General features: G+C 39.8%; 1 protein-coding gene across 4 annotated transcripts in view; it reads left to right on the forward strand.

The window, feature by feature from the left end:
* Window positions 1-26,390, forward strand: part of LRCH1 (leucine rich repeats and calponin homology domain containing 1) — a 256,069-nt gene that overhangs the window by 130,310 nt on the left and 99,369 nt on the right. For all 4 annotated transcript variants that reach the window (XM_060194835.1, XM_060194837.1, XM_060194836.1 and 1 more), the window contains exon 3: window positions 23,953-24,079. In XM_060194835.1, the coding sequence (XP_060050818.1) occupies window positions 23,953-24,079 (127 nt within the window). The remainder of the gene's footprint in view (window positions 1-23,952; window positions 24,080-26,390) is intronic.

Below are 26,390 nucleotides of genomic sequence, written 5' to 3' on the forward strand. Positions count from 1 at the left end.
GTGTATGTAAGAATAGGGACTCTAACTTGAAAGTTCCATCTAAGAGCTGTTCAAGAATAGGAGCTGCCAACATATTGAAAGTCCTTTACAGCATTAGATCATATTGCTACCAGAACTCTTGGTTGAGTCAGTTCCTTCCCAAAGGTGAAATATGCAGAGCCAAAAGCTGCTTAGAAGACCCCAGATATCCAAAACAACAGAAGTGGATTTTGAGGTATTGCCTATAAAAAGAAGGCAGTGTCTTGAATAGAATGTTATCATACCATAAAAGGACTCTTTTGGTTGTTTTTTTTTTTTTTTTTCCAAGAAGCCTGGCATCCTTGTTGGCTGTTAAACAATGTGTTGAAAGAGCCAACTTCCTGATGGCTGTATAACCTGTATCCCCACATTCCTTCTGTTAAATAATCTTTAATCCTCAAGAATATAGCTCTCTATCTAAGGGGCTGGGAGAAGAATCCTGCACAAGTTCTATATTTTTGTTCTGAGGCAAAATTCAATTTGTGTTGCTCCTCAGAATTTAACATTTGAGTCTATGCAACCTTCTCCTTCAGCTTGGAAAGTTTTGTGTCTGGTAGAATACTCTGATTACCTGCATGAGATCACAGGTTTGATCCCACAACATTATCTATGCCAGAGTGATGCACTGGTTCTCTGCCTCTCTCATAAATAAATCCTAAAAACAAACAAACAGACAAACAAACAAAAAACCAACCTAAGGGCTGGGCAGATAGCATATACAAAAAAACTTTCTGTCTGAACTTGGACTGGAGTTGGTGTATTGAAATGACTCTGGGGTAAGGGCAGGGGGGAGGGTTCAGGTCCTGGAACATGATGGCAGATGAGGACCTAAAGGTATGTGGAAAACTGAGAAATGGTACACATGTACAAACTACTGTATTTTACCATCGACTGTAAACCATTAATCCCCCCAATAAGGGGAGAAAAAAAAAGACACTCTGCCTGAGGTTCTGAGCCAGAGCTGAGTAGTGCTCTGGTTTTAAAAAAGACAGTAGAAAATATTATATAAGAAATATTCGCCTTACATTAATGAACATCTTAATTTTAAGGTAGTATTCCCTTTTAGAAGGTGAGGGAATTCATGATGTCTTTCTGGACTATAAAAGAGGGGAAGAAGTTTTGTACAGTTCAGTGCTAAGTTTCATCAAGATCTTAATTCATTTAACTTTAAGAGGTAAAATGAAGTTAAGAGTAGTAGATTGCAGCATATGTAGAATGCTAGAGTTGTAAAAAGCAGTTGAGGCAAATCATTGGTTTGTTGTTTTTGGTAGAGCTGGATACTTAGGCACATGTAGTTTCATCACCCCCATGCTGACATTTTCAGTTAGATAAGAGACACACACACTGAGGGAGAGACACCATAATGTAAGAGGTCTGCCCAGTACTCTGGCACTTCTACTGGTGTCAGGGCTTGAACCTTGGTGGTGTGCGTGGAAAGATATGTGACCTAACTGGTGAGCTATCTCTCCAATCTAGAACATTGTTTAAACCGGTCTTTTCCAGTTTATCACCGGGATTTTTTAATGCCCCCAGGGCTTCCCAAGGAATTTGTATGTGAATGATCCCACCACTCCAGTCATATTTCTTTCTTTTTTATTCCAGTAGTGGGTAAGAGGGAGAGGAGGAGGAGGGAGAGATGGAAAGAGGAAAGACACCACAGCACTGCTCATCAAGCTTCTCCCTTGAGTTGTGCTCCTATGTGGTGGCCTAGGGCCTCTAATCTGCATTCTGTCACATGAGAATTTGTGTGCTTTACTGGGTTAGTTAGTTATCTCCTGACACTGGGGTGTTTGTTTTCAAGCTGAATATTTGGTCTGTGGTCCCTAAAATTTTTGATATGCTTATAAATTATTGTACCTATAAAATTATGTCTATTGGTATTGGTAATTTATAGGCTTAATTAAGTACAAATAAATTATTAATAGATGTTTCTTATCAGGCTCCATGCTTTTTAGTATAACACATATTTGATAAGACTTCCAAAGAGGATTTTTCCACTGTACATATCACCTGATCACAGTTTGTTTTAGATCAGTGTTTGCACTGAAAAATACAACAGAGAGACACAAAGGAGGCATTATAGTTAGGATAGCTAGAACAATGTCAGAATGTGTTGGCTTTGTTTTCGGTTCTGCTTCAGATCTTAATAGACTTTTGAAGATCTTTGTGCAGCACATTTTCTTTCTAAAAAGGAGGTAGCTACCTACTCTGGATTCATTTTTGTTACAGTTGTTTTCAAGCATTTTTTTTTTTTTCCCTTCAACTCCAAGTGAAAAAAGGTTGCAGCCTTCTTTTACTATTCTAACTAGAGGGATAAAAATCCTTTGAAGCCTTGCCTTCTCAAAAGAAATCAATGTATGTTTCCTCTAAGAATGTTGCAGTCTAGCAAGTGTTCTAGCAAGCATAGCAGATAAGAAAGGTTTGGACTTGGAATAATCTTCATCATTGTTATTATCAGCATCATCACAACTTTTCTTGCTGTTTTTGTCACCACTCTAGGCTGACTTTTTCAGATAGAAAAACAGAGATACAGAAACAGAAAGAAAGACATCACAACCCTGAAGCTTCCTTCTCCTTCAGTATAGTGGGCCAGACTCCCACACATCATAAAGCAATCACATTATCCAAATGAGCTATCTTGCCAGCCCTACCATCAATTCTATTCCCTCTATTCTATCCTCCCCTCCCCTCCCCTTTACTCTCCTCTATTCTAGTCTACCCCACCCCACCCCACCCCACCCCACCCCACCACACTCCACCCCACCACACTCCACCCTACCCTACCCTACCCTACCCTACCCTACCCTACCCTACCCTACCCTACCCTACCCTACCCTACCCTACCCTACCCTACCCTACCCTACCCTATCCTACCCTACCCTACAGAAAACACCTGCAGTACTGCTTTACCACTCATAAAACTTCCTACTCTGCAAGTGGGGATCAAGGGCTTGAGCCTGGTCTTATGCACTCAACCCAGTATGCCACCACCCAGCCTCCTATTATCACTTTTTAATGCTTTATTTTTATTTTTAAGTTTTATTTATTAATATTTTATTATTTATCTTACATTAATGAGAGATACAGAAAGACCATTGCACTGCTCAGCTCTGGCTTGTGGTGGTACTAGGGATTGATCCTGGGACTTTAGTGCTTGTGGCATGAAAATCTTTAGCATAACTATTATGCTGTCTCCCCAGCCCCTCCCTCCCTCCCTCCCTCCCTTCCTTTCTTCCTTCCTTCCTTCCTTCCTTCCTTCCTTCCTTCCTTCCTTCCTTCCTTCCTTCCTTCCTTCCTTCCTTCCTTCCTAACCAGAACACTGCTCATCTCTGGTTTATAGTTTTGCTGGGAATTGAACCTGGGAACTCAGAACCTCAGGAATGAAAGTCATTCATTTGCATAACCATTATGCTGTCTCACCAGCCCCTACCATCACTTCTTAATAACCAAATAAAATTTGACTATTTCAGTCATCATATTTGAGCCCCTTCACTTTAAATAGGATGTGGAAAATTGATTTATCTCTAGTTCGCAGTATTTCATAAATAAGAATAGTAGAGATGTGTGGGATTAATTTCTGTGGCAGTTGGTAGCTTGCTCAACACTTTGACTTCTGCTATCTTGTTCTGCTCCCTCACATATTATGCCTCTTATGATAGTTTCATATCATAAAAATGATGGTCAAAGAATTTTCTAGGAGGCTACCCTAAATATTTAAATAAGGAAAGTTCGTTGACATCTTAAAATTTCTACTATATCTATAGTTGATTCCTCTTTTGAATTCCTAATCAGTAAGATTATATGTTTATTCCTACTCATTTTTCGGTTATTTGTTTGTTTAAAGGATGTATTTAAAGTAGCTTTTAGGACTGAGGAGCTAGCATACTGACTATACAGAGACTTTTTCCTGCTGGGGGCGGGCAGTAGCACAGTGGGCTAAGCGCACATGGCTCAAAGCAAAAAGGACCAGCATAAAGATCCTGGTTTGAGTGCTCAGCTTCCCACCTACAGGGCGGTTGCTTCACAAGTGGTGAAGCAGGTCTGCAGGTGTCTATCTTTATTATTTTAATTTTTATTTATAAAAAGGAAACACTAGCAAAAACCATAGGATAAGAGGGGTATAACTCTACACAATCCCCACCACCAGAACTATTGTTTCCCATCCCCTCCCCTGATAGCTTTTCTATTCTTTATCCTTCTGGGAATATGGACCCAAGGTCATTATGAGGTGCAGAAGGTGGAAGGTCTGGCTTCTGTAATTGCTTCCCCGCTGAACATGGGTGTTGGCAGGTCGATCCATACTCCCAGCCTGTCTCTCTCTTTCCAGTCTTTCTCTTTCTCAGCGGGCCTCTGGGGAAGCGGGGCTCCAGGACACACTGGTGGGGTCATCTGCCCAGGGAAGTCCAGTTGGCATCATGCTAGCATCTGGAACCTGGTGGCTGAAAAAGAGTTGACATATAAAGTCAAACAAATTGTTGACTAATCATGAACCTAAAGGCTGGAATAGTTCACATGAAGAGTTGGGGTGTCTCCGTTTTTGTAGATAGTAGGTCTATTTTATGTATATTCCAAAGGACCCATGACTATACTAGGCTTTATTTATTTATTTATTTTTTCTGAGCCTGACATCTGATATGCAGGTGGATCCAAGTTATTGAATGGGGAGATGACGTTATGGCTGGAAAAAGGACCAAAGAGCTGGATCAGGGAAGAGAGTAGCTCCCAAATATGGCAAAGGTGTATGAATATTGTTGACTGTAAACCCCATCAATTTGATCTGCTCTGGGGCCCATATTTAGCTTAGGAGCCTATGAAGGCTGCATATATATCCCATACATTTAAGGTGACCTTTTAATACGAGTTTTATTGATGGGGGAAATAGTTCAATGGTAGAATGTGGAACTTGTATGCCTTTTGGTCCCAGTTCAGTGCCTAGCATAGCATGTACAAGTACCAGAATAGTGCTGTGACTTCTCTCCTTCTCAGATGAAACTCATTTCTCATATAAACTAAATGAGTCTTAAGTAACTAAAATTTATTTTTTAATCTTACTGCATTATATTTAGAAAATATTTTGTGTATTTTACTGATCCTTTAGATTTGTTATGTATTGTTAATTTTATAGATATTCGCTCTTCTCTACATGTTGCGTGCCCTGTCCTTGCATGTCAATTAAATATAACTTTTTAAATTTAGGATTTATATATCATCACTACCCTGGTAATTTTTGTGTTTCAAAGAAAATTCTAAGATTATGCATTTGTCAGTTTTTACTTATAATTATTTTGATTTTTAGTATATGTATTTTAAGACCCAGGTATAGGTGAAATGTTTTGACTCAGGCTCAAAACTACATATCTTTTTGACAAGTTGTTGGATATGGCATTATGTACTCATTCACTTTGTCCTTAAAGTGCTTTATTTGAGTTACTGTCTAGCTTATATGAAACTAATAATTACAACTTGACTTTGCTTTTGTGACTTGTTCCTTTGTATATGTATATATTTAATTGCCACCAGGATCCTTACTGGGCCTCTATGCCTGCACAAGGAAGCCACTGCTCCTGATAGCTTTTTTTTTCTGATAGAGACAGAGAGAAATTGAGAAGGAGATGAGTAGAGAGGAGAGAGAAAGACAAGAGAAGCAATACCTCACTGCTTGTGAAGCTTCCCCTCTTCAGGTGGGTCTGGAGTGCTTGTACCCTGGCCTTTCTATATGGTACTGTGTATGCTCTATCTGGTTCACCACTGCCTGGCCACTATGTTTCTGTTTTGATAATAGGTAGATAGATAGATAGATGGATAGATAGATAGATAGATAGATAGATGCAACACAACAGCATTCCACCATCTCTGGAGCTTTCTCTGATGTTGTAGTGCACTCATATGGTCCTAGAATTCTACCAGGTGAGGTATCTCCTCAACATCTCTTTTTATATTTCTTAATCTCTTTGTAGTTCTTATTTTTCTGCATTTGGAGTCGTTTCCCTGCCTTTAGCCATATTGAGAGTGGAAGTGCAGTAACACTTTGAAAGCAGGAAAGATTATTGCCCTTGGGATGCTCTATTGAAAGGAGTTTTATCATTGTCTTGTGCAAGGAGCTGAATTTAACCCCTGGATGCTGCAGGTAGGGGGAAAGCTTCATGAGCAGTCCTGTAGGTGTCATTCTTTCTCTCTCCCTATCTTGTCCTCCTCTCTCAGTTTTATCTGTCCTATCAAATAAAATGAAAAAAATTAAATAAAAAGTCTTCTGGTGACTAAAATATGTGCACAAATGTTATGTTTTGACTCATTAGTGAAATCTTAAACACCTTGATTTTTTTTTTAATCGTTGTTGTCGTTATTGTTATTCTTGTCATTGACGTCATTGCTGTTGGATAGAACAGAGAGAAATGGAGAGAGGAGGGGAGAGAAAGATAGACACCTGCAGACCTGCTTCACCACCTGTTGTTGGGTATTACCCCAGCTCCCCTGCATCTCTGATGCTGTGGTCTATGTACATAATCATTGTTTTGCCTGAGACCTGCCCTGCCTGCAGGGTATTGGTTAATCCCACTAGTTAGAACCTTTGCAACAGCTGCTATGGAAGCTTTCTCTCTTCGTGCTCTTTTCTCCACCCTCTTTCCTAGCCATTTCCTTTCCGATTTGCCACTTCTGGTTTCTAAGATATAAAAGGAGTTGTCTCTGATCAAAAAAGGCTTTGCATTGCATTCCTGCTTCGCCATGAGTTCCTGGTCCTCTCCCACGTCGCTGAGTAAGCAGCAGACCAGTTTGGCTCTGGTCAAGTTCTCTCCAACAGAGAACTCAGAGAGTACGTGCCTGGGAAGAAACACCCGCAACACTAGCCCGGCAACCTGTGAAGAGACCCCCCCTGCTGTTAGGGAGACGGTGGCTCAAACTGGGATCCTTCATGCACTGCGCTTAACCCGCTGTGCTACCGCCCACCCCCAACCCCTTCTTGCTTTTACTTTGTTGATTAGCTGAAAAACTTCCATTAGGTACTAATTTCTGTGAACTATGTTACTTTCTTATAGAGCAGAATGAGAACTAGTCTTTGAAGTCTTTGATCCATTAAGTTGGAATTTTTGAGAATTTGACTTCCTTGTTTTCAGTCCTTTCTTTGTTGATCTCTCTTCCATCTTCATGCCATAGCTGCCTCCCGTGCCTTAAATGAAAAACCAGATGGAGTTTAAGACTTGATGCAAGTTGGCTCAGATTGCAGTCTGGAGGCGTCATGGCTAAGCCAGGGCTTCCCTTTGCTTATCTTGGCTTTTCTCGTTTACTTTTTAGTAGCAGTTGCAGCAACTAGACAAACAAAAAAAGTTAATGAGAGTTTCTTTTTGAGTACATAGACACAGTGTAATACTGGTTTTCTCAGACTCCCAAGTCCAGATGTAAATGCATTGCTTCCTTTTCTCTCTCTCTCTCTCTCTCTCTCTCTCTCTCTATATATATATATATATAACTTTTTTTCTAGGTTTTGGGACTTTGTTAGGAAGTGAACCTCCTGGAATGGAATTAGAGAGACTATGAATATGAATATGAATATGAAAGGAAAAGTCTCACATGAGTGATGAGGGTGAAGGGTTGACAATCCATGCTGATGTCTCTGTACACAGTCTGAGGTGAAGCATGCTGAGATGGTTCTTGTTGCATTGATTAGGTTGGAATCAGCAGTTGCAATATCATTTGGCCTGACTTGAGAGAAGCATGCAGGGAAGTGACCCCCACCCCAGAGGCTCCAGGATTGGGAGAAACATAGGCTCTATAGATGAAGCGGGAGATTCCTGTTGTCTTAGGGTTTAAGAAGACAATACATAGTTATTGAAATAATCGCATTGTTTGGTAATTGGGTTAACTTTGAAGAATCCCTTTGTTAGGATTTGCTGTATCATACACACCCTCACCATATTTCAGGTACTTTGACATTATTTGCATATAGCTGTGCCACCAGTTGCTTTTGTTCTCCCTGGACTAAGCTTTTAAGAGAGTCAACATATCAAAGATTCAGCCTATGTATTAGAAAGACTCAGTCTGTACTTTAAAAAGTTTGAGATATTCAATCATTTTTTCCCCTCTCATATTAATTAAATAGTAATTTATATGACTGCAAATTGATGGGAGTGTACATAAACACTATGCCCACTACCAAAAAGACTGTGTGCATTGCTTCCTTTTCTATAGTAGTAAAAACATGTACAAGAGTAGCTAGAAATTGCAGAATATGTTAGAAATATTAGATTCCTCTGAAAGAAGGTTTTTTGTTTGCTTGTTTGTTTGTTTTTTTATTTTCTGTCATTGCTTGGAACACTTTCGCCAAACTTTCCGGACCAAATGGACTGGCATGACAAATGGGATGAGATAATTTCTTTAAATAATGAGATTTAAATAGCCACAAGATTTAGATTACTTTTAGAGCTGGGTTCTTGGGAGCTTTCTATAGGAGCTTTCTAACCTGTTAATCTCAGTTTACTTCATAAAGTCAGCTCATGTTTTTCTGATATTCCATTTGGCAACGAGCAAGTCATAGCAAAAAGGAATGCAAACATAATTTGAGAAAATTGATCCTTCTGTGATTAATTCATTTGTTCATGAATAAAGATAATAGGTCTGAAGAAAACCCTCTGCCAGATTGCGTAGGAGGAAAAAAAAAGTTATTTCTTGCATCCAGGTGATTCAGCAGTTAAAGCAGATTTACACATATAAGTCCTCAGATTCAGTCCTCAGTATTGTGTATGCTGGAGCGGGGTGGCGATCTCTCCCTCTCCCTCTCCCTCTCCCTCTCCCTCTCCCTCTCCCTCTCCCTCTCCCTCTCCCTCTCCCTCTCCCTCTCCCTCTCCCTGTCCCCTCTCCCTGTCCCCTCTCCCCTCTCCCCTCTCCCCTCTCCCCTCTCCCTTTTCCTCTTCCTCTTCCTCTCATGAAATACACACACACACACACACACACACACACACACATTTAGTGTCTTCCTAAATTTAGTGATGTCTTTGTATCACTTTTGGGATGTGTAGATTATCATTTCTCAAAAGTACATTCTATAGAAAAATATTTAGCTAATTATGCTAATAAAAATGCATGTGTTGTGCTAAGTAGCTGAGACTCCCCAAGAAACATAGAAATCCCCCTTTTGAGACTTACTAACTAGAATCTCATAGAATAGTGCTTTTCAGAATGCCAGATTATAAATGCTAATAAAAATCAATATCATCTCAAACTTTTAGGAACTGATCTTATGTTTAAACAAAGATGAAAATTAAAACTATGTCCCTTCGTGATACCATATTCCCAGAACAACTGTTCTGTATGAGTTCAGTGTATTGAAGGGTCGCATAAAATCTGCATAAAACAGAGACCCAGAATACACACTTAATCCTAAAATATGCTGCACAAAATTCTTACCCAGGTTGATTCATCCTATATTTAACATATTCTGTGTATGATCATTTATTTCCTACAGTTTAAATATGTACTGCAAAGTATAAAGACTATATCAGTTATTCACAATTATTAACTTATTTTATTCTATTTCATTTGTTTGAACTCATTTTTATAATTTTATTGGGGGAGTTAATGGTTTACAGTACATTTGTTGACACATGGGTAAACTTTCTCATCACACCATGATAGATGTCTGGAAAACACTCTCACCTCTAGCTGAGGTTCTTTTCCAGACCCCAAAGCCCACCCCTAACCCGCTCTGTGCCACCCTTTCCCAATCTATTTTATTTTTGCCACCAGGAATATTGCTGGGGCTTAGTGCCTGCTCAGTGATTTCACTGCTACCTGTGCCCTCCCATCCTTTTTTGTTTCTCTTTCAAATGGAAGCAGAAGAGAGGAGATGAGAAAACACCTGTAGTACTTCTACAGCTGCTGAAACTTTCCCCACTCAATGACCTAGGTGAGGACCAGGCCTGGAACCTGGGTCCTTGTACATGGTAATGTGTGTACTTTACTGGTGTGTCACACCTGGTTCCCAATTGTTAAATTTTTGGTGATTCCTCCTCCTCCTCCTCCTCCTCCTCCTCCTCCTCCTCCTCCTCCCCTTCCTTCCTTCCTTCCTTCCTTCCTTCTTTCCTCCACCTCCTCCCCCTCCTTCTTCCTTCTCTTCCTCATCTTATTCCTCCTCCTCCTCCTTTTTTCCCCAGGTCTTTATAGGATTGAATGTTTTGGTAGGGATGGAAGGGTTTACTCAAAGGTTTTGAGAGCTCTGTATTTTATAGAGAGGGAAACAGTTATCTGGTACAAAAATCTGTATCAGCTGAAAGAATCTTTTCATTTGTCTGCACTCAGATTTCATTGCTGAAACATGATGGCTAACGTTCATCACCTGTTAGAAGGCAATTCTGTTTTTGTAAAAGAAAAAAATCACGACTCTGATGCAAATGCAAAATTAATATATGCAAAAGATCATATTTAAGTCCTTTATGAGACTATAAGCTATTCTAACCTGTGTTGAAAGCAAATTCAACACACATAGATGCATGTTCAGGCACATATGGGAGCAGACTAGCTAGAATAGATTCACAGATAGTTACAAAATTGGTCAGTATCCAAGAGACAGTAATCACCACAGCTCTGCTTCTCTCATCACAAGTCATCTGTTATATATATATATATATATATATATTTGGTGGACAAAATGATTTGTATTACTATCAGTCTTCTAACAAATTACAGGGCTATAAAATAATTCCCTTTAAAAGGTGTGGGGGGAGGGAAGCTAGTTAAAACCTCCAACAGTGTTTTCTACCAATTTTACAATCACTTACGATTATTACGAATACACTAAATAATTATATTCAGATTTCCACAGGCTTGAATTGTGCAGCATGATGCATGCTTTGAATGAAGCTTTTGGGAGAAGAAAAAAAGAGCCGTGGTTCTCAGTATGTGCTATGAAACTGTCCTTTCAAATCCTGTGCCTGAAAAGACAGTGAGAAGAGATTGTTTGTGCGTAGATGCCTGGTGGAGAAGAACTAAGGTGGAAGTGAATATGTTCCGAGCCCTAATCTCACAAAGACTGGGCTAGGAAAATCGCTTTGCAGTAAAGCATATGTATGACAATCAACCTTCTGCACCACATAATATACATATATGATTCATGTTCAAGTAGGCCATAGGTATATCAGCTCAGAGATGTTGCTCAGTCTTGTTAGGGGTTAAGTTTGAGGACTCATCTATATTTCATATATTCTCAGAGTTTAGAATAGATTCTTGAGCAAAGTAAGTGTACACTCAGTAAGGTATGGGATAGAACTGAGAGCCCAGAAATAAGCCCACACACCTATGGAGAATTAATACAACAGAGGGGCATAGGGAATTAAACAGAAATGAATTGTATGCATATATCAGTTATTGCACTGTAAAGCATTAAGCCCCTTAATATGATAATAATAATAATAATAATAAATTCACCCTATGTTGTCCTTTGTTTTGTTTCTTAGATCTAATCTGCGAGTGAGACCAGCTGGTGTTTATTCTCCTTCTGCCTTATTTTCTTCAACATGTTGCCTTTAGTTCTTCCCATGTTGTAGTAAAAGAGAATGTCATCATTTCTTATAGCTGTCTAGTATCCCATTGTGTATATATGTCACAATTTCCTTAATCATTCACCAGATGTTGGACACTTACATTGTTTTTAAATCTTGGCTGTTAGAAATAGAACTGCCATAAACACAGGTGTGCATAGATTTTTATGGATAGGTGTCTTTGTGTTCTCTGTATAAATGCCAAAGAGAGGAATTGTTGGGTTGTATGTTGGGTTCATTTTTAAAGTTTTCAGGAATTCCAAAACTGTTTTACACAGGGGCTGATCTAATATCCATTCCCAACAATAGTGTAGAAGGGTCCCCTTGTGGGGCCGGGCAGTAGCGCAGCAGATTAAGTGCACATGGCATGAAGCAAAAGGACTAGCATAAGGATCCTGGTAGGAGCTCCTGCCCCCTACTTGCAGGGGGGGTCACTTCACAAGCAGTGAAGCAGGTCTGCAGGTGTCTATCTTTCTCTCCCCCTCACTGTCTCTTCCCTTCCTCTCTCAATTTTGATTTGTGCTATCCAACAACAACAGCTATAACAACAACAACAACAACCACAACAAGGACAACAACAAAATAGGAAAAATGGCCTCCAGGAGCAGTGCATTCATAGTGCCAGGGTTATTGCTGCGCTGCTGCTTTTACCCCTACCCCCAAAGTTTTCTTCCTACAGTCCCTTCCCAGAGTCCTTTGCTTTGTACAATTCACCATTGGTGACACAGCTTGGGGGGGAGGTAGTGTTCACTTTATGGACAACCACAGACTTTGATGTGAAGCTCGACCCACCTTGTTTAAACCTGCGGGTGGGAGAGAATTAATAGCAGTACATCCTTTAGAGCAAACATATTACCATTTCAGAGGACCTATATTCACCCCCCACCCCTATCCCGATGGCATGGTAGTAGCTTCACTGGTTGTGGATTAGTGCTGGAAGTGTCTCTTTCTCTCCTCTCTGTCATAAAAAGGCAAAGAGGGATATGGCAAAGGGGAGGATGGTAATAAAGGATATTTAAAAAAAAAAAAACTTAGAACGGAGCTTGGCAGCATGGAACAAGTGATTTTAATTCTCTGGATAAGGTGGATTTTTTTGTGTCTGAAAAGAGTGCTTATGTTACAAGATTGTCTTGAATATAAATAATTGTTGTCTATGTGCTTAGCATAGGACAGGGCCTCAAGCATGGTAAGTACCCAAGAAATGTTTATTGTTAAATTAAATGACAAAAGGATGTGGATTTGACTAAAGTAAGTAGATTTTATAATATTATTAATAAAGAGGATGTGTTCTTGACTTGTGAAAGTATTAGAGCAGTTAAGTGGAACTGTGTTATTATGAGTAAAGTTGCATGAGAGATTTCTTCCCCTTAAAGAAAGAATAGAACAAAGATATGTCTAAACTTACACCATCATGCTTGTCAATTTCTATAGCATGTTCTAGAATTCTTAGAACTAGGTGGAGACGCACATGTCTTGAAATGATAGTGTTTAGACATATTAAATTTTATTATGAACCTTTCCTTCTTACCTTCCTTCCTTCCTTCTAATAATTCTCTCTTTTTTCCTTAAACAGAGCACTGCTCAACTGTGACTTATGGCTGTGTGGGGGATTGAACCTAGGACTTTGGAGCTCAGAGATTAGAGACTCTTTGCATAACCATTATGTTGTCTACCCTGCCTATGAATATTATTTAAAGTGTCCTTGAGTAAGAGTTGACTTGAGCATTTTTTGCTTATTCAAGAGAGTATTTATTTTTTCTTGGTTGAGAAAAATGTTAAGATAAATAAACTATTTTTGTGAGGCCATCAGGGTTTTATTGCTGGGGTTCAGTGCCTACACAACTTCAGTGCTCTTTGTGTGTGTGTGTATGTATGTATATATATATATATATATATATATATATATATATATATATGTATTTTTTTTTTTTTCCTATAGATAGTGAGCAGAAGCAGAGAGAGAGTTAGGTATCAAGGAAAGGCACTGCAACTCTGCTCTTTGTAGGGAGGTAGTGTAACTTACCCCTGGAGGTGCTCCTATGTGGTGTCCTTGGACTTAAACTTGGGTTCTTGTGCCTGGTAACACATGCACTGTATTAGGAGAGCCACCTGTGGATCCTCCAAATCCATATTTCTTGATTTTTGGTGAGGGTGACTTGAAGGAGAAAGTAGGTAAGGTAGGCACACCTTTCTGGTATATGAAGCTGGAATTCATTCTACCCAGAACCTCCCTTCAGTTCTTCAGAGCTAATATAGCTCTCTTAATTGTCTAGTGGCCTCTGTGTGTGCCAGCAACAAGGTTTCTCACAGAGACATTCATCAAGACTTGAGTTCAGACCCCTCTTAATGTTTAAAATTTGAATCTACATGGTTGGCTTATAAATATTTGGGCAAATGAATGTTTTTGTTAATTCTCAATTTGGACATTGAATTCTCTTTGAACATCAGATGCTTCTTTGAATTTAAACCTCTGGCTCCACTTTGGAAAGAAAGACACAGTGCACACAATAGAGGAATATTAGAATAATAATTAAAAGTCTTATTCTCTAGAAATGAAGGGCTCTTAGAAAAAGGGAGAAAAAATACTGAGAAGAGACAATTTCTCAATAACCACACTTTGAAACTTAAGTACAGGCATGGGTAGGGGCAGTTGCTATTGGATAGAGGTATAAAAAAGAAAAGAAGAAGAATATTAAAAGCAAATGTTTATTTATACTCAGATAATTGTGATTGGTTGTTATTGTGGGGAACCAGTTTGTCTGCACAACCAAATGTGGTGCAGATATGCTCAGCGACTGTGTAAAGTGAGGTGACCACTATAGCTGTGAGCTGTGTGCCTTCTAACCTGTATCAGTGTCTACCTTCTGCTTTTACCTTTCTCATAGTTCTCTTTCTTTTTTTTGTTTTTATCCTTTTAGTCTATATTTTACTCATTTATTTATTATTTATTAAAAGGAAACACTGACAAAACCATAGGATAAGGGGGGTACAACTCCACACAGTCCCCACCACCAGAACTCCGTATCCCCTCCCCTCCCCTCATAGCTTTCCTATTCTTTATCCCTCTGGGAGTATGGACCCAAGATCATTGTGGGATGCAGAAGGTGGAAGGTCTGGGTTCTGTAATTGCTTCATCACTGAACATGGGCGTTGACAGGTTGATCCATACTCCCAACCTACCTATCTCTTTCCCTGGTAGGGTGGGGCTCTGGGGAAGCGAGCTCCAGGATACATTGGTGGGGTTGTCTGTCCAGGGAAGTTTGGTCGGCATCATGCTAGTATCTGGAACCTGGTGTCTGAAAAGAGACTTAGCATACAAAGCCAAACAAATTGTTAAACAATCATGAACTGAAAGACTGGAATGGTGCAGATGAAGAGTTGGGTGGTACTCCATTTTGTAGATAGCTAGTAGGCATATTTTAGTTATATTCCAAAGGGCCTGTGGCTATACTAGGGTTTTTTTTTTCTTTTTGTTTATTTTTGTGTGAGCTTTTTATTAACATATGATAGGTCCTAAGATACTATGTAATAATCTTTCTTTCTTCCTTCCTATCTTTCTTTATAAAAAGGAAACATTGACAAAACCATAGGTTACGAGTAGTACAACTCCACACAATTCCTACCACCAGAACTCTGTATCCCATCCCTCCTTTGATAGCTTTCCTATTCTTTAACCGTCTGGGAGCACGGACCCAAGGACATTGTGGGATGCAGAAGGTGGAAGGTCTGGCTTCTGTAATTGCTTCCTTGCTGAACATGGGTGTTGACAGGTCAATCCATACTCTTAACCTGTCTCTCTCTTTCCCTAGTGGGGAAGGGCTCTGGGGAAGCAGAGCTCCAGGACACCTGGTGGTGTTGTCTAGGGAAGTCTTGTTGGCATCATGCTAGCATCTGGAACCTGGTGGCTGAAAAGAGAGTTCCCTTTGCCTTCTCCAAATAAGTTGTTTATGTGTGTAGGGTATAAAATGGATTGGTATGGCATTCAAGATTCCACTGAAATGTTGATTCTAGTTTTATGCTATTTTATTTATTTTATTTTATTTTATTTTATTTTTGGATAGAAACAGAGAGGGAAGGAGGGATGGTGCCCACAATACAGAAACTTCCTTCAGTATGATGGGGACCCAACTTAAACCTGTGTTGTGCACATGGCAAAACAGAGCACTGTTCATGGGAGCCATTAGGTTGTAGCAGAAATAGTAACACATTTTTGCATAGAAATACAGCAGAATACATCATGATTTTTCTGACAGTCCAATATTTTACCAACCCTGTGGTTCTTAATTTCTAAGCATTTTTAGCTTTCAAATGATTGTTGCACTCAACCTTTAGGTAGATCTAACTGCTTCCAAAGTTAGATGTAAATGTAAGCTCCCAGGTGTTATGTGTATACAGCACTTCATCCGAGATAGAAAGTGTATGTAAAGCACTATAGCTGTGAAACTAAATTGAATCAAAGTAGCATTGAGAAACTGAAAGCAAGACCATGAGTATTGGTGTTAATCGGCTCAGACAGAAGGATGGTTGCAATGAAGGGGAAACACTCAGTCACTAGGGGAAACTTGGGTGAGACATTCTGCTATAGTAGGATTTTCAGAAAGGCACAAATAGGAAAAAAGGAAATGGTTCCCTATGGATATCACTCACTGTTTTGTGTGCATGAAAATTAGCACTCAAGTGTTATAGGCAAGACAGAAAAAAGTTACTTTGCCTTTAATGAAATTCAAGCAGAGTTTGCAATAAAAGAACATTAAGACCAAAATTAGGAGGTGTATCCCTTGGTGGGGGGTGGGGTGAGGGAAGTATTTAACTAAAGTAAAATTGTTGCTTTTTGCTGAGGGTCAAATGCCAGACACAGACACACTTTTGAAACCAACAATAACAGGAACTACTGCACACTTGTTTGCTCCCCTCCCTAGCTGTAACCCACGTAAAGGCTAGCCTGGATTATCTGCATAGTGAAACCTGCCCGGCATTCTTTCTCTGGGGTATCTGGCTCTTCAGATGTACGCTGTGACATAGTTCTTACAGGTTGGTGGTGATTAGTGATTTCACATCATTATTTCTGTTACTCTTTGGAAGCACACTGGTAGATGGAATGGATCATAGTGATTCCTAGTATTCATGGTTTTCCAGAGAAGTGATAGGATCTTGGAATTAAAGAAGATGGGTGAGAAAGGTCATTCATGTGATTATCTGTTCTGCTGGTAGTTAGATATGAAACAGTTACCTGGCTTGTTTTGGCCTGATATTTTGTAGTCAAGCTTGGTCCTTTCTGTCAGGCTTCCCAGTGATCATCTTTATTTTAGGTTGTTAGATGTTTTCATCAGATGAAACATGAAACAGTATTTTATGATTTATTTATTTTATGAGAGAAAGACAAACCAGAGTGCTGCTCTGTCCTGTGCATCCTAGGGCTGGATCCAAGTTCCATGTAAATAAGGAATGTCTTCTACCCACTGGGCCACCCGCCTGTCCACAAAATCATATTTTAAAAGTGATTGAAATTTCAGTAATTAGTGAAAAAAGTAGCTTAGCACACATATGCCCCCCTTTGGTTGTTGTTGTTGTTGTTTTTACCACTTTGTTTAGTGTTTTGCAACACTCATGGTTGGGTATGGTTTAATCTGTAAATAAGGATTTAGCTTTGGGTTAACTATATATTTTTTATTTATAAAAAGGAAACATTGACAAAACCATAGGATAAGAGGGGTACAGCTGTGCACAATTTCTACCACCAGACCTCCATATATCATCCCCTCCACTGATAGCTTTCCTATTCTTTACCCCTCTGGGAGTATGGACCCAAGATCATTGTGGGATGCAGAAGGTTGAAGGTCTGGCTTCTGTAATTGCTTCCCCACTGAATATGGGCATTGACAGGTCAATACATACTCCCAGCCTGTCTGTTTCTTTCCCTAGTGGGAAAGGGCTCTGGGGAAGTGGAGCTCCAAGGCACATTGGTGGGGCTGTCTGTCCAGGGAAGTCTGGTCGCATCCTGCTAGCATCTGGAACCTGGTAGCTGAAAACAGAGTTAACATAGCCAAACAAATTGTTGAACAATCATGGACCTAAAGGCTGGAATAATGCAGATGAAGTGTTGGGGGGGGGGTCCTCCATTTTGTAGATAGCTAGTAGGCATATTTTAGTTATATTTCAAAGGGCCTATAGCTATACTGGTGTTGTTGTTGTGTTTTTTTTTTTTTTTTCCCCTGAGCCTGAAATCTGATATGCAGGTGGATCCTAATTATTGTCTGGGGAGATGATGTCATGGCTGGAAAAAGGACCAGAAAGCTGGATCAGGGAAGAGAGTAGCTCCCTAATATGGGAAAGGGGTATAAATATTGTTGACTGTAAACCCCACTGATTTAATGTGATCTGGGGCCCATAATTAGCTTAGGAGCCTGTGTGACCTCTGCATCCCTCTAGATCTGAGCTCACATTCTGTGGTCATGAGTAGGAACTAAGTATAGATATTATTATCTCCGTTTAAGGGTGACAAAACCAGAGAGGCTAAGTGGCTTACCTAAAGGCCTAAGAGTTGAGGCAGAGATAAACTCTAAACTCATTTGTTCTAATTTCACTATTGGGGAGCTTTTGGTTTTTCATTTGAGGAGGTGATTTTGTTACAGAAACCTTAGTATGAATTATTTTCTGTTGAATGAGTTCTTAGTTCTATTACTAAGTGAGTCCAAGTACTTAAAAGTAATAAGACCACATGTAAGAATGTAGCACATGGGGGAAGGGTGGAGGTGCACCTAGTTGAGAACACATGCTACCATACATAAGGATCCAGATTCAAGTCCCAGACCCCTGACAGCAGGGGGAAGCTTCAAGAGCAGTAAAGCAGGGCTGCAGGTTTCTCTCTTTCTCTCTCCAACTCTAGGCTTTTCCTTTCCTCTTAACTTCTCTTTGTCTCTATCCAAATAAATAAGTAAATACAAAAAAACATTAGAAGAAGGAGGAGGAGGTGGTGGAAGAGGATGAAGCATGTGTTACAACCAGGGCATTGATTCAGTGGGTAGAGACCAGGACTTGCATGGATGAGACCCATATTTCAAACCTGGTGCCTTATACATTAGAGAGTTCTGGTTCTTTCTTGTTCTCTTTCTCTGAATGAATTAATAAATTACAACTTGTCCTTCTTTATAAGTGCATACTTAAAGGAACACATCTTTCTGATAAACCCATAGAAAATAATGTCAGATATTAATACTAAACCGGAAAACATTTGCCATATCAAAAATTATCTAAAAGGGAAACCTTACATAAATTACTTGGATTGTGGCTTCTGTAATTTAGGAATTATGTTGGCTAAGGGGTAGTGGTGCTTGAAAAGAAGAAAAATGTATTCTAACAATTGAGATGATCAAAAAAGTTCAGATTGGATTTGAGCTGCTTTGTTTCATTTTGAAACGAGTAAATAGACAAACCGAGCAGGGATTGTTTCAGCTGAGATAAATGGAAGCCTAAGCTTCAGCAGTAAACTCTGGTAAAAGCCTACTCCAGCTTTCCTCTGTCTCCTTCCTCCTCTGACCAACTTCTACCCAGACTGGGCAATGAGAGTGACCAAAGAGCCCTGGCAGGTTGGCAGGCTGGCTGCAGGCCACAGGCCACCATGATAGACTCTTCAGTTTCTATTTCTGAATGAACAGCCCTTCCCTCTGCTACATAGTCTTGAGTACATCTTTACAAAAAAAAATCTTTTTTTTCAGATGCTGTTCTTATGATAGCTTTGATAATGTTGACCATCGTCTCAAAACCTTACTTTTTAAACATTCTTCCTTTGCAGGAGCTGCTTTTACAGCACAGAGGTCTGCAGGAGACAAGTAAAGGGTAGGGTTGTAGGTGATGGCCTCAGGCACGCACTTAGTTGAGAAAAATTGCTGCCAGATGAGTGATTTCAAAACGTTGAGACCGCTGATGTGGTCTTTAGTGGGTAGAGGATTAAAGGGAGTCCAGTTTCTTCGCTCTTTGATAAATATTTGCTGGGGAGCTAATGGCTTTTGTGTGCCTGTGTATTTTCTTTTTTTTCTATTGGGGAAATTACAAGTAATACAGGAGCATCCTGTGATAAAAAAATATGTGAAGTAGAGGCTGAGGAAATGGATGGCTGGAATAGAAGAAATGTGTTGTGGATCCACGGTGTACAGTTTTGTGACTTGTCTCAGCATATCAGAGTTGTCTGCAGGTGATTGACTACAGCATAAACATAGGAATGTGTTTATTGCATCTGCAGCTTTTAACTTCATAAAAAGAACTCATTACCATCAAGGAAACCATAAATGATTTCACAAGCCTAAATTTTATCATATTTTAAATCAGTGGCCACCCTGAATGAAAGTCCAATGAGAATAAACCTGTGTAATCTCAGATAGTCTTGCATCTAAATGAGTAAGGTCTTGAATCGCATGATTAATGGCTTTCTTAAGTCAGTAGCTGCTAATCTGATTAGATGCCTCCATTAAGATACTGAGACTGGGTATCCTTTCCAACCAAAGACACACAGGGAAGATCTCCAACTACCATAGTTAATTCTGGGGAAAAAAAGTAGGGGTGTTAGACATTGTTTAAAATATTCAGCTTTGTTCTCTTTCCCCTCTCTTCAAAGGGAAGTTATAAAATATGATGCCAGAATTGCCTTATTAAAATTACAGTTTACCAATTCACACTTTGTGACACTACATATTAATAAATGTTTTATGAAAACACATTTCATTTTATATTATTTACTTGCCATCCACAGAGCCTTGTTTAGTGTTTAAAGTTCTCCTAGCCCAACCTTTATTCAGCTAGAAGAGCCCCACTGGACTCCTCTAGATGAGAGAAGGTGCCAAGAGGGATGTGAGAGGAGTGAAAGGCAGACTGGTAGCCCTAGTTCCCGTTCCACAGCCCCCAAAGGTCAGAAAGTGAGCCAGGATGAGCATATTACCCTTATGCTCCCCTGTCATCTTAACCAGGGAAGCAGAGAGGCAGCTGGTTCTTCCACTGCCAGCAACCCCTCTAGGACTACCATCTCCTCTCACTCCTCTCTTCTCCTTCTAGTCATTTTTGGATAGATAGCTTTCTTTCTATATCTGGGCAATGAAGACAAAAGACAGAACTGTATCTTTTCTTGCTAACACCTAGCTACCTGAAGCATAGGAGAAGTGAACCTGTATAGAAAGGTTCGTTCCATAGCGCAACACCTGCTTTTTCTGAACCATCAGCTAGAGATGCCCTTTGACTCACAGATCCATGCCCTCTCATTATAAGGGAATGGGAGTGTGAAACATTTTTAGTATCTATTTTTACAAGTCAGAGAGTGAAAAAGCAAGAGAATGAGGTGAGAGAGTGAGTGAGACTAGAGCACTGCGTAGCTCTGGCCTATGTGGTACCAGGGACTGAACCTGGGACCAAAATTGGAAACCTAGGCATGCAAGTGCTGTGCTCTACAGGTGAATACACCTCCCGGGGAACTAAAACTTTAAATTGAAATATATGAACAAAAGAAGAAAAAATACACAGATTGTAAATATTCATCTCAGTGAATTTTTCACAAACAGAAGTAACCAGTATACAGGTGAAGTGCCTTATTTACTTATTGCCATCACAATTATCAGTGGGGCTTGGTGGCTACATGATTCCACCATTCCCTGTAACTAGGTGTTTTTTTTCCCACTTTTTAAAAAAATTATTTATTTATTTATTCCCTTTTGTTGCCCTTGTTGTTTTATTGTTGTAGTTATTATTGTTGTCATTGTTGTTGGATAGGACAGAGAGAAATGGAGAGAGGAGGGGAAGACAGAGGGAGGGAGAGAAAGATAGACACCTGCAGACCTGCTTCACCACTTGTGAGGCGATTCCCCTGCAGGTGGGGAGCCAGGGCTCGAACCGGGATCCTTGCTCCGGTCCTTGTTCTTAGCGCCACCTGCGTTTAACCCTCTGCACTACAGCCCGACTCCCTGTAGTTTTTATTTTTTAATTTTTTTATAGAGAGCGAGAGACACAGGTGAGAGACAGGAGAGACAACTGCAGCACTGCTCACGAAGCTCCTCCTCTGCATGTGGAGACTACGGGGTTGAACCTGGGTCTTGGAGCATGATAATAATGTGTGTATTCTACTGGGTGAACTACCACCCAGTCTAGGAGTTCATCTTTTTACCTTTCTTTACTAATTGCAAAAGCAATTTAGAGGAATTTTTGAAAATATAGCTAAGTATAAAGAAAATTAAAACAAACAAACAACAACAAAAAAAACACTCCTGGTACCTGCTCAAAAAAAGTTACTGGTAAGATTTTGGAGTTTACAGTTTACCTACCAGTGTCCCCCCATGCATATTCTCATAAATGTAAGAACATAGTAACACTGTCTGTAATACTTGGCACATATGTACATACATGCACACAGAAATTCTGAATAGTTGCAATAACCTGATGTACAGATTTCTATATATCTCACTGGTCATTGGCATCATTAGATGAATGACTAGGAAACAAAAATTAAAAACTATCTATCTCCTTATTTGATATAGAAAAGGCTTACTAAAGGATAAGGGATGGAAGTAAATACTGAGAAATACATATAGATGTGTTGTAGATTTTATTTGTCCAGAATTTTCCCTTCTTTCAGAATACTAAGCATCATCAATGAATAGGAAATTCAGAGACTTGTTGGCAGTGCTCCTTAATTCTCCAAAGAGTGAAACAATGCTGGACTTGGCTTTCCTGACTTTTTTGTGAAGCTGAAACCCTCTAGGCTTACCAAAAGATCAACTTTCCTTCTTTCTCTTAATTAGCTCACTCACAAATACCCAAACATAATTGAACCACCACAGTCTTGTTTTAACCAGAGGAAACTGAGTTAAATCTTTGGAGATTGGCTCCTTGGTTGTTGAGAGTGACAGCAAAATGAATTCTCCATTGCTACTGAGATGGATGAGACAGTGCCTCCCTGGAGCTGGTTGCTGTGTCCTTGCTGAGTTTCCTGTAGACACTGTCAGGAAGAGAAGACTTGGCACCAACTTCCTGTTGCTGTGGGTAGCTCGGGGCATGTTGCCCATCTGCTCCCTTACTGGCCAAGGTTCTCAGACTTTTCAGGAGACTTGGTGCCAGATAAGTTTTTTCCCTTTAAGAACTGCCTGCGCCTTTCTTTAAAAGTTTTCCCCACCAACATTCAATTTTTAAAATTGTTTTTAAAAGCTATTTTATTTATTGCATATAGTCAGAAATGGAGAGGAAAGGGGAAGATAGAGAGGGAAAGAGAAGGAGAGGTACCTGTTCCACCTCTTGTGAAGCTTCCTCACTTCAGGTTGGGACCAGGTGTTTGAACCCAGGTCTTTCTATGTTGCAACATATGCACTCAACAGAATGTCCCACAGTCTGGCCCCTTAAGTTGATTTTTTTTCTTTTTTTTTTCCCCCCCCTACAGGGTTATTGCTGGGGCTCAGTGCCTGCACCACGAATCCATCCACTGCTTCTGGAAGCTGTTTCCCTTTTGTTGCCCTTGTTCTTTTATTGTTGTTGTTATATTGTTGTTGTTGTTATTGCTGTCGTTGTTGGGTAGGACAGAGAAAAATGGAGAGAGATGGGGAAGAAGATGGGGAGAGAAAGACACCTGCAGACCTGCTTCACTGCTTGTGAAGCAACCCCCACAGTAGGTGAGGAGTGGGGGGGGGGGCTCGAACCGTGATCCTTATTCCAGTCCTTGTGCTTTGCATCATGCGAGCTTAATCCACCGTGCCACCATCTGGCCCCCCTTAAGTTAATTTTTTATAGAAATAGCATTGCATTATAGCACTATGTAATTTTCACGTGTGCATAATTGAAGTCAACATGTGCATATGCTGCATTGCATCAACCACTATTTTTTCCTTCACTATGCAGATGTCCTATTGTTAACTAATTGGACTTACAGTCTAAAAGTTCATTTTTGGACTTTGTTTATTTCATCTACTTCCTCATATTTAACCACATATCAGTAAAAAGAAAAAAAAAACAAAGAAAGGGGCTGGATGATAGCATACCCAGTAAAGTGTGCATAGTACAATGTGTAAGGATTCAAGTTCAAGCCCCTGGTCCTAACCTGTAGAGGTGAAGCTTCATGAGTGGTGAAACAGTGCTACAAGTGTCTGTCTGTTTCCCTTTCTGTTTCCTTTTTCCCTCTTGATTTCTCTCTGTATATATATCCACTAAATAAATAATTAAAAACATTTTTAAAAAAGAACAAAGGAAAACAACATAAAATCTTTTAAAAAATATATTTGTGTTGCATTTTAATTATGATACCTACAGAAACATCATGGGAATGTTTTTTACTTCTGACATGTCTCCTCAACTCCCTCTTTTTCTTTGCTTGTTAAATATATGTCCAAAACCAGGATGCACATAGTTGTTCACACATGTTTTCCTTGTATTGTCTTCACAGTCGAAATCAGCTGTCTGCCCTGCCTGCCTGCCTGTGTGGTCTGCCTCTCAAAGTCTTAATTGCAAGTAACAACAAGCTCGGATCACTGCCAGAAGAGATAGGTCAGCTCAAACAGTTAATGGAGTTGGTATGTTACTGATTTTTTAAGATGTTCTTTTTCATCTGTTTGCTAATCATAACCTAGCAAGGTAGTCAGAGAAAGTTCCCCACAGTTGAAAGATGAGAAGCCTGTGCTGTATATAGTATGATGAAGACATTCTATGGGGACAACAATGATCCCGGCTGTGCTTTGTGGGGAACAGAGTTCCAGAAATCTGCAGGTTTCCTGCAGTTTGTACTACCCGATGCTCATGATTGACAGCTCTTCAGCAATTGAATCATTTTTTTTTTCAGATTTCATATAAGTTTATTGCAAATCATGAGGCAACTGGCAAAATAATATCCAAATAAGATAGTAGGCCATAAGTAATTAAAGTATATCATTAACTGAGGAAGCCAAAAGGAAAGAATGATGGTTCTGTCAGGATTTTAGTTAATTTAACTGAGGTGATTCTAAAATGTGATCTTATCCCCTCAGATGAAAACAAACAGAAAAATAAAAATAAAATCACAATAAAACAGATCCCCAAAGTCCCAATAACAGAGAAGAACTTTAAGTGTATTTCTGAGACTTAGATCACTGTTCTTTTTAGTATTTTCCAGTAATTTAATTTTTCTGAGGAAGTTAATGGTTTACAGACTAGTTGTTGACATATGGGTACAACTTCTTATCTCACCCCCAACTTAGGTTTTTTACTACAGTCATGAAACAGGACCCCAAACTCCTTCCCCAGCTCCCTTTCTTCTTCTCCTTCCTCAGAGTCCTTTCCTTTGGTGTAATATACCAAACCCAGTCCAAGTTTTACTCTCCATTTTTCCCTTTCTGGCCTGGTTTCTTAAGTTCCATCTGTGAGTGAGATCATCTTGTATTCCTCTTATTCATTTTGTCTTATCACTCTTAATCTGATTCCTTCAAGCGTCATCCAAGATGAGGTGAAGAAGATGAACTCATCATTCTTAATAGCTTAGTAGTATTCATATATATACCACAGCTTTCTTAGCCACTCATCTGTTGTTGGACAACTGGGTTGCTTCCAAATTCAGGCTATTATAACAAATTGTGCTGTTGTGAATATAGGTGTACATCGATCTCTTCAGATGGGTAAATTTTCTTCCTTTGGCTATATCTCCAGGAGAAATGCTGGATCATAGAGTAGGTCCAGTTTCTTATCTTGCTTTAATTTTTTTTTAAATCTTATAAACCAAAAACTCCAGACTTGGTAAAATTTGGATGGAGTCTTGCAAACATAAGAATAAAAACTATCTGCCTCCCCCCATCATGGATGGGTAGTATGCTGCTTCTGGAACCCTTTGGCAACTGGAATCTGTTTCTGTCCCACTGCACCCTGAACTTAAGCTGTCAGCCTTACCTTCCATCAGTTGTGCTACTAGAGGAACAACAAGCTTTTCTGTTAGTACGTGGCCCATGTGCTGAGCCTTGGTGTCAACCCCACACTGAGTAGCTTTTCTCAGACACCTTCCATCAGCTGCTGGACTGGCATGTGGCAGAGGATGACTAGCAGAGAGCCTCTCCTGGCTGTGGGGTGGCTGTGAGGGACACCTAGAGCTTTTCTTAGGCAGCCTATTTCAAGCCCTGTGCTGGCATAGCTGCCATCAGACATGCCTTGAGTCTTTTCTCTATCAGAAGGAACTGTTAAACCCTCGAGTTCTTAAATGGTACAACCATAAAGAACTCTTTTTTGAAAGATTTGTTTATTCATTTATGAGAAAGAAAGAGAATCTGAATGCCACTCTGGCACGTGCGATGGTAAGAGTCCAACCCAGGACCTCATGCAGGTTCAGTGCTTTCCTCACTGCACCACCTACTGGATCACAACCATAGTTACCCCCCCAGCCCTCCCCCATATTCACACCAGGGTTATCAGTCATACAGTACACCATTCCCAGTGACCATTTTCTTGATAGAGGGTAAGAATCAAAGAGGAAGACAAACGTAGTGAAAAGGAGAGACACTTCTAGCACTATAGCTGAAGCTTCCCTTTCCCCAACCCCCAAGATGTGGATCAGGAACTTTAATCTGGTTTGCTGTGCATGGTAATAAGTGCACCCTACTGAGTGCACCACCATCTGACTTCACCATAGAGATTTTAAAAAAGGCATCTTGACTATGTTTTTGTCATCTTGTAAATGAAGAAACACAAGGCAGAGAGACAGTGAGCTCTGTAGGGTAAGTCACCCTGATAGAGCTAACTTAGACTCTAAGCTGAAACATCAGTGTTTTCTGATAGAGAATGAAAGTAATGAGTACAATTTTTTAATTTAATTTATTTATAAAATAGAAAACATTGATAAAACCATAGGATAAGAGGGGTAAAATT

The sequence above is a fragment of the Erinaceus europaeus genome, chromosome 7 (assembly GCF_950295315.1).
Source record: "Erinaceus europaeus chromosome 7, mEriEur2.1, whole genome shotgun sequence".
Classification (NCBI taxonomy): domain Eukaryota; kingdom Metazoa; phylum Chordata; class Mammalia; order Eulipotyphla; family Erinaceidae; genus Erinaceus; species Erinaceus europaeus.